A 9,269-nucleotide genomic window follows, 5' to 3' on the forward strand; every position below is an offset into this window, starting at 1 on the left:
AGGACTGAGCGCGATAAGAGAGGCAGTGCCCAGCAATAAAAGCAGGCAGAGAAAAAGGAAGCTGAGAACGAATGAGAAATGAGAGAGGAAGAAAAAATAGCGAAAAAGAGAGGAAGAGAGCGAGCGACTAGCTGCGCGTGCGAAAAGAGAGACATGAGAGCGCGAGTAAGAGAGTGCATGTACAAGAGAGAGAGAGCAGAGAGAACAGAGAGAGACGAGAGGAGAGATAGACTTGCGAAAGAGCGTGATGAGAGAAGAGATGAGAGAGAGGTGAATAAGGGTGAAAGAGAAAGCAGAGGGCGATAGCTAGGCCGGATTTGCGCCGCAAAGGTCGGCGCAACGGTGTCTCTCTATCGTTACTATTCCACTGGATGACATATCGCGCCATCTCTCGGTTGACGAACGGCTGATCTCAGATATCCCGGCCGTACGACATTCTTTCACACTCAGTCAGGTAGACTTTAGTCCTTTAGAATGTCAAGTAATATCTGTAAGATTATATAAGGACCAGCGTCGATAGGATCCTCCAGAGATTCGTCCTGCGAAGATTCGACGGAGGGGTCGATGACCTCTGCTTTACCCGCGGCTAGCAGGACGCAGATGAGGACGCCTCGCATGCGATAATAACGCAGTTTATTCTCTCACATCTCCGCAGAGCGTATGGCCCCGAGCAGGCAGGCGGAAGTAACTACGCGCGCTCCATCTTCCGGCGTTGCCATTGACGTTATACAATGACGCGCGCGGTTGGCACGACAGACAGACAGACGGAAATGTTTTGCGCGCGAAAAAACAACTCGCGTTCATAGGCGAAAAAAACTGGCAGCGCGCAAACGGAAGGCGACTGCGGGAGCGGTGGGTCCGGTGCGGGATGGATGTGGGGACTGGTGGTGGGGATGTGGCGTGGGGGAGGCGGCGGCGGTTGCTGCTTCACATTCCGGGTGCGGATATAGCTGCCTGCTTAGCGGGCTGCCTGCCGTGTGGTGTACAAGTTGCAGGCTGCCAAAACTTTCACAGCTTTTTAGAATGCGGCGATGCGAGAAGAACCCACAGAGCTAGTGGCAGCAGCAATCATCACCAACCCACCACCTAGCAGCAGCATCACTACCAGCAGAGCGGCAGCATCACCCACCACCACAGCCAGCAGCAGTAGCAGCAGCAGCAGCAGCAGCAGCATCACTACCATCTGACATCATCATTACATGCAGCAGCATCAACAGCAGTAGCAGACACCACCATGCAGCAGCAACATGCAGCGCAGTAGCAGCAGGCAACAGCAGTAGCATTAACCAGCAGCGAGCAGCAACAGCCCAGCAGTAGCAGCAGCAGCAGCAACAACAAACGAGCAGCAGCAGCATCACCACCAGCAGCAGCAGGCATCATTAGCAGCAACAACAGCAGCAGAGCTAGCATGTCAACAACAATCAACAACAAGCAGCAAGCCTATCGACCATCAGCAACAGTAGCAGCAGCAACGGCATGAACAGCAGCAGCAGCAACATCACCTACCAGCCAGCAGTAGACACGATGTTTACATAGCAGCGTCAGCAGCGAGTGTCATTACTTACTGCACCCACGCACGCTACGCACGGTGTATGCAGTGGATGCACGCTCGCCACACACGCTAGGAACGCCACCTAGGTACGCACTTATTAACAGTTGCACGCATGCGCCCGCCTTGCTAAATAGGTGAAATAGACAGATACACAGATAGATAGATAAAGAGAAGATGGAGAAGAGCAGATGAGCGCCCGGAGAGAGAGAGAGAAGCGCAGAGAGAGAGAGCGAGAGCGGAGAGAGGAGCAGTCAGACGAGAGAGAGAGAGAGGCAGAGAGACGGAGAGAGAGAGAGAAGGAGAGCGGTGGCAATCCCGCGAAGTTGATTGGCCGATCTTCACGCTTGCACGCCGACAGGACACGTGTGCGTGTTGTGTCTGGGGGGATGTCGGGCGTCTATTCTATTCTATCTTCTCTATTGACACAAGACGAAACAGCAGTAGCTTGCATGCTGCGGCTGTTTTGACGGGCCACGCGACCCACCCTGTGAACCCGTGCTTTATTACACAGTAACTTCCGCAAATTGTGCATCCAGAATTGCACTGTGTTGTTCTCTTAGAAAAGGAATTTTTTGCCTCTTTTCCAGTGAAATTCGCCACTAAGGAGTGCAAGATTTGTATATGCCACAGGTTATGATAGCTCGTGTCGATAGAGATGTGTTAGATAAGACGTCTATTGAAACATAAAGGCCGTCTCCACACACGCGGCGCGGCGCGGAACGCCACGCGAAAGGCCGTCGTTGACCCCTACCGGACAAAGTTCAAATCTTTATATCTTATGCGCAGTCTCCACCTGGACACGTCATCGGCGCCAGGCCCGGTTGCGAAATTTTTTTCCCCATACGGTATAACATAGCGAAGAATTTAGCGCCTTCTGATGGCTGCTTCGATTTGCTTTGCCTTTGACAAGAGAACAAACGCCCATTTGTTAATATGTTTATTTGTGTTGTATGACCGCTGATAAGTACGTTTTCTGAGTATTTTCATGAAAAACGTATCTCTTTCCTCATTAATATAACAATATAAGTATCACTATAATTGCAATTCTTTCTGCAAATGCGTTGTTTTTCATCTCAATCTCAAGTTATGAGAGCGGTCTGGGCTCTCGTAATATTTACATACGTACGTATGTTACACGCCTCGTAGTGCTTCGTTGCGCAGCCGGGGGGGGAAAAGCGCGGCGCGGAAAGCGAAGGCCTACACAGTACTACTATGTACTATGGAGCCTACGACGGTACTTATAGCTACTAGGCTACGACGAGTTACTAGAGCTATACGTTACTCGTTATCTCGTTTGCATGACGCATAGTTAGTAGTAGTAGTCGTAAGTAGTAACCTAGTGCTTTAACCCTGCAGGTCAGCTGAAACGTAAACTAATCGACCACGGCACGAACATAAAACGTTACAGAAACTCGGCAGCTATAACGATAAGCCTAGACCCTCTCATAACTTTAAGTATTAAGATGAATAATAACGCATTTGCACAAAAGAATTGCAATTATAGTAATATTATATGTTAGAAATTATTGAGTAAAAAAAAAAAATATGTGTCTTTCATGGAAAATACATCAAGAAAACTTATACTTATCTAGCAGTCATAAACCAAAAACAAACATTTACAAACGGCGTTTGCTTCTCTTGTCTTGAAGCGTTTTCTTCAGTCAAGCAAATCAGCTCAAAGAAACGGCCATGATATTTTAGCGTTAATTCACTTCAAAACCCATGTCTGTTTGTAAAAAGAAAAACTCATACTAATAAACTACTTGAACCTAACTTACAGAAAGTTCGGCGAAAAGTTTTTGGTAGAGAATGTGGCGGGATGTTTGGCTACATTCCATGACTTGTAACGTGCAAAAAATTAAATTTTACGTAATACTAATGTAAATACGATGCTATAGTACTAGAGTATTATATATATATATATATATATATATATATATAATTATATATATATATAAACTCGTAAATTCTCGTCATGATTAACGACGCTTATACATATAGAATCGTCACTGTTATGTGTCTTCTTGCTCCGACCTCTAGCTATCATAGATATATGCTGCCTATCCACGTGTCTAGCAACTCACCTATCCGTGACTGAAATACTGAAATTACGAAACGCCTTCTTTTGTTTCGCTTGATATGTTTTGGCTCGCGTCGGACAAGCTCATCATGTAATTGGCATATAATAGTATGGCATATAATTGGCATAATGGCATATAATTGGCATGTAATAGTATTTTTTAAATTGTCGACTTCGTTGCACTTCATCACTGAGCTGTGTTTTTAGAACGCCCCATCGCAGCGCCCATTGGCTGCAGCTATCTGGCAATCACCCTAGAGGCGGATAGGTGAGATGCGGCATACGCATAGATAGCAAAGCAAGTCCGCAAATAGACTTTCATCTGCCTCTTCTTCCTTAAAAGCCCACCATGGTTACGGAGGCCACGGAGGCTACGGAGGTCACGGCTACGGAGGTCACCGAGGTCACGGCTACCGAGGTCACGGCTACCGAGGTCACGGTGGATATGGGGGCTATGGTGGTTATGGCGGAGGATATGGGGGCTATGGTGGACGAGGCTACGGCGGGGGAGGTTATGGAAGAGGAGGCTACGGCGGGGGAGGTTATGGAAGAGGAGGCTACGGCGGGGGAGGTTATGGAGGAAGAGGCTACGGCGGGAGAGGTTATGGAAGAGGAGGCTACGGCGGGGGAGGTTATGGAGGAGGAGGCTACGACGGGGGAGGTTATGGAAGAGGAGGCTACGGCGGGGGAGGTTATGGAGGAGGAGGCTACGGCGGGGGAGGTTATGGAGGAGGAGGGGGCCTTGGGGGAGATTACGGAGGAGGGTTTGGAGGAAACCGTGGTGGCTTTGGTGATGGCGGCGGCAGGAATTTCGGCAGTAGGCTGGTGCAGGTTGCAAGGTATGGTGACCGCGGCCAGGGCAGCAACACTGGCTCTAGAAGTGTCAACACTCAAACCCTTCCGATTGGCCGCACCTACAGAAGTCGCTCGGTAACGACCATCAGTACATTGGGGGGCGCTGGTCATAATAACCGAGGTGCGCAAGGAAACACGGGCGTGGACGGTGGTTACCAGGTGCCTCTCAACCAAGCTGGTCATAATGGTAACCAGGGAAGCAACCAGGGTAGCTATGGTAACCAGGGAAGCAACCAGGCTAGCTATGGTAACCAGGGAAGCAGCCAGGTTGGCTATGGTAACCAGGGAAGCAACCAGGGTAGCTATGGTAACCAGGGAAACAACCAGGGTGGCTATGATAACCAGAGAAGCAACCAGGGTAGCTATGGTAACCAGGGAAGCAACCAGGGTAGCTATGGTAACCAGGGAAACAACCAGGGTAGCTATGGTAATCAGGGAAGCAGCCAAGTTGGCTATGGTAACCAGGGAAGCAGCCAGGTTGGCTATGGTAACCAGGGAAGCAGTATAGGTAGCTTTGGTAACCAGGGAAACAGGCTGAGTAACTTTGGTAACCGGGGAAGCAGCCTGGGTAGCTTTGGTAACCAGGGAAGCAGTCTGAGTAATTTTGGTAACCGGGGAAGCAGCCTGGGTAGCTTTGGTAACCAGGGAAGCAGTCTGAGTAATTTTGGTAACCGGGGAAGCAGCCTGGGGAGCTTTGGTAACCAGGGAAGCAGTCTGGGCAACTATGGTAACCAGGAAAGCAGTCTAGGTAGCGTTGGTAACCGGGGAAGAAGCCTAGGTAGCTTTGGTAACCAGGGAAGCAGTCTAAGTAGCTTTGGTAACCAGGGAAGCAGCCTGGGTAGCTATGGCAACCAGGGAAACAGTCCGATTGGTTCTGGTAACCAGGAATATAATCTCGGTAGTTATGACTCATTACTCCAGTAATACCACCGTTATTTCCTGTAAACTAATGATGCGAAAGCAAAACGGGATTGAAACTAAAAGCGATAAAAATGTGTTCGACAATAATTAATTAATTATCCATAATTACGTGTAGAGCCTAGGCTACGTTAAATTGACTACGTCACGAATTTTCTATGCTGCTATTTGTAAAAATTTTGTTGCCATTTTTTAACATTAAAAGTAAGTACTAACGGGACTACTTATAGTGTATATATATATATAATGTATCGTCAAATTCTTACCTGATAAGATTGTTCCTCAACTAGTTCAAAATCCAAAAGACCTGGCCGATTTGATATTATTATCCTGCTATTAATTGCTTGCTATGGACTATGTATGAGTCACGAGTGTATGTATACATCGAACAATATAGGAATATAGGAAGTATAATGCAGCACTTTAACCACAAAAAGTGAACAGAATCACTTACATTTTGTGAAAAAGTATAAATATTTTTTTTAGTTTTACCATTTACGGTGACGTAATCACTTTAACCGTTATTGCCGCGGTGTGTGTATATGCAGCAGTCGAATCTATGGAGGGATTTCTCTTCTACGTGATAAATACATCAAGCTTCATATCTAATGTAGATAACGTGTAGATTCGTAGAAATTATGTAGTTCAGACGATTTGTTATACTATCGATTTCATATTATGTTATATTCCATGTTGCATGACAACCGCCTTGTTACTATGCCATGTGGCATAACTACCTGCTCAAGTATCGGCTGATATTGTATATCTCTATTTACTGAGTTTCTGCATAAATAAAACGTTGTTGTATTTCATGCATGAATTCTAGCTTTGATTTTTGTCGATGTTGTTTTTTAGGCTTGATGTGACGTCATCATATGAAGCGTCGTCGTTGGTGCTTTTTACTCTAACGCAAACATACACGCGCATAGCTGACAATAGCTGTGCCGTACTGTGACGTATCTGAAACTTTCTTTATATCGTATTTTATATTGAATTCAATACATTCCGTAGTAAACTGTCAAAAATAAAAAATTAAGTGATATTTAAATATGGCTGTGAGTATACTAGCAAACAATCGGTGCGGAAAACGACATCTGCTGCCATTTTACTCGTATAATAAAACACGCAACTTGATAACGGTTTCGAATTACAAGTCGTTACAACCTACAGCATTATGGTGGACGACCTCGTGTCGTCTGCAAGCGAAATCCAAGCGACTAATATGACGTCATACGTTTACGTTTCAGATTTCGTCATCGGATGCTAGGAAGAGGAGGAAGGGAGCAGGTGAGTGTGGACGCGTCGTTGTTATAAATTAATAAATTAGTAATATACTAGTAAACTAATATTAACTGTTGTTGTTACACACTATTGTTTACCGTCACTTGTTGACTGTTGTTGTATAGCGTGTGTGCGTGCGTGCGTGTGTGTGTGAGTGGGTGGGCGTGTGTGTGCGTGTGTGTGTGTGTGTGTGTGTGTACGTGCGTGTATGTGCGCGCGCGCGCGCGCGCGCGTGTGTGTGTGTGTGTGTGTGTGTGTGTGTGTGTGTGTGTGTGTGTGTGTGTGTGTGTGTGTGTGTGTGTGTGTTCATGTGTGTGTGTGTATATATACGCGCTCGTGCTATGTGTGTGTGTTATCTACGATATAATCTTTACATAACAGGATTACACCTGACCCGTGTTCTACCCGTGTTATATCCGCGTTCTACATGTGTTCTACATGTGTTCTACATGTGTTCAACATGTGTTCTACTCCGTGTTATACCGTGTTATACATGTGTTCTACATGTGTTATACCCGTGTTATGTTCTACGTGTGTTCTATCCCGTGTTCTACATGTGTTCAAAGTGTGTTCTACTCGTGTTCTACCCTATCTATTACCTGCTCAGGTATCGACCTGCTCGAGCGCTACTGGCAACAGCAAGCAGCTAAGAACGGCGGAGTCTACCCCGAAGCAGCGTATGAAGACCTAGGCTACGGCGGCGGAGGAGGAGGCGACTATGGCGGAGGAGGCGGTGGCGGCTATGGCGGTGGAGGCGGTAGCGGCTACGGCGGAGAAGGCGGTGATGGCTACGGTCCCCCGCCGCAGCGGCAGGGTTACGGCGCTCAGGGTAAGAGGGGCAGGTACGCGGCGGCGGCGGGTGGAGGCTACGGTCGCGACCAGCGCTATGCGAGCGCGCGCCGCACCTACCCCCGTGTCGGCACGACGCCGTACGGAGCTTACTCACGCGCCGGATACGGAGAGGACGCGTACGCCGGAGGAAGATACCAGGGGGCGGGCGGCCGGACCCAGGCTGCGGGAGGTTACCCCCCATCCCCGTATCCCGCGCAGGCCGGACAGTATGCAGGTGACCAGTATGGAGCAGGACAGTACGGGGCTGACCAGTACAGAGCCGGACAGTACGGGGCTGACCAGTACGGAGCCGGACAGTCCAGGGCTGACCAGTACGGAGCCAGACAGTCCAGGGCTGACCAGTACGGAAGCGGACAGTACGGAGCAGCTGGTTACGGAGCTGGGCGTTCCGGACAGTCCGGAAGTGGTCAGTACGGGGGAGGTCAGTACGGGGGAAGTCAATACGGGGGCGGTCAATACGGGGGAGGTCAGTACGGGGGAGGACAGACGCGGTATAGCGACGCTCTGCAGGCGCGCGTGTACGGCGACGACGATGGCTACGGTGGCGCCCCCGTGCAGGTGGCGCGATACGGCGACGGTCCGCGCGGTGCCAGCTTCGACTACGGGGCAGCCGCCGCCGCAGCGCCCTCTTACGGAGCTAACCTCGGCTACGGAAGCAACTCCGCCGCCGCCGCCGCCGCCGCCTCCTCCTACTACGCCCCCAGGTCGGCAGGCAGCCGCTACAGCAGCACCCACAAGCGAGGCGCCGACCGCTCATTGGCGCTGTACAGAGCTGGCGGCCAGGTGGCGCCAGCGCCGCGTCCGCAGCCCGTCGCCAACTACAACTTCAACAGAGGCGGCAAGGGGACCCGCACCCGTCCGCGCGGCGCGTACGGGGACGAGACGCTCGGAGGAACGGCGACCATCTATAACGTGGGCACGCGTGGCTAGCTACGGAAAAAAACGCATTTTCCGTCGTCAACTTAAAAAAAACACGTATATATAGATATAGATATGTGTATGTATGAAGCAACACTAGCATGGCCTTTTGTATTATACACCTCGTGACGTAATATTGATTATTGATTATGATATCGATTATTGGCAATATGTACCCATCGTACGTATTGTTTCACTATATAAGCGAACCTAAGGTATAAGTGCGCGTCGTGTGCAGTCTGTAACAGATCAGACAGATTCACCTGTCCGTCTGGTCGAGGTAACCACGCCCCTTAGATACTGTTGCTAGGTTGGTCAAGCTCACACACTTCGTTGGTGTGTTTCCTTCGTGATTTCGCAGTTACCGAGTTTGCTTTACTTAGCAACCTTTTTTTAGAACGCCCTTATCACAACGCTTATCGGTTCCCTCCACCAGTCTATCATGCCATGCGGATATGTCAATCATTAGTTCAATCACGTGTCCTATAATTCCTTATTTGTAATAAGTAACCGATGAACACCGAAACGTGGCTGAGGCGTTGGGTGCCTATATATACTGTAACTCTAAGTACCGTGTCGGTACTTAGAAGAAGCTCGGTCAGAGATTACCATAATATCCGTGTGTGATGTGTGGGGAACTTGTTTCGTGCCTCTATTATGCTGCGTTTACACTGTGTTCCCGGCGGCCACGGCAGCCCCGTTTCAGGCCACCGTGGACAAAACGGGATGAACGTGAGACAACGCGGGGGGACGGAATGGGCAAACGTGACAGGCCGTGATTACCGTGGATGCTGCGCCAAATTATTAATTTGT

At 49.1% G+C, this 9,269-nt stretch overlaps 1 protein-coding gene across 1 annotated transcript in view; it reads left to right on the forward strand.

Moving 5' to 3' along the window:
• Positions 1–8,997, forward strand: part of LOC106816502 (glycine-rich cell wall structural protein 1.8-like) — a 40,875-nt gene extending 31,878 nt beyond the window's left edge. Inside the window, exons 2-3 of the mRNA XM_014821129.1 lie at positions 6,653–6,692; positions 7,294–8,997. Coding sequence (XP_014676615.1) covers positions 6,653–6,692; positions 7,294–8,468 — 1,215 coding nt within the window. The 3' untranslated portion in view covers positions 8,469–8,997. The remainder of the gene's footprint in view (positions 1–6,652; positions 6,693–7,293) is intronic.
• The last annotated feature ends 272 nt before the right edge of the window (positions 8,998–9,269 follow it).

The sequence above is a fragment of the Priapulus caudatus genome, unplaced genomic scaffold, assembly GCF_000485595.1.
Source record: "Priapulus caudatus unplaced genomic scaffold, Priapulus_caudatus-5.0.1 Scaffold1398, whole genome shotgun sequence".
Lineage (NCBI taxonomy): Eukaryota > Metazoa > Priapulida > Priapulimorpha > Priapulimorphida > Priapulidae > Priapulus > Priapulus caudatus.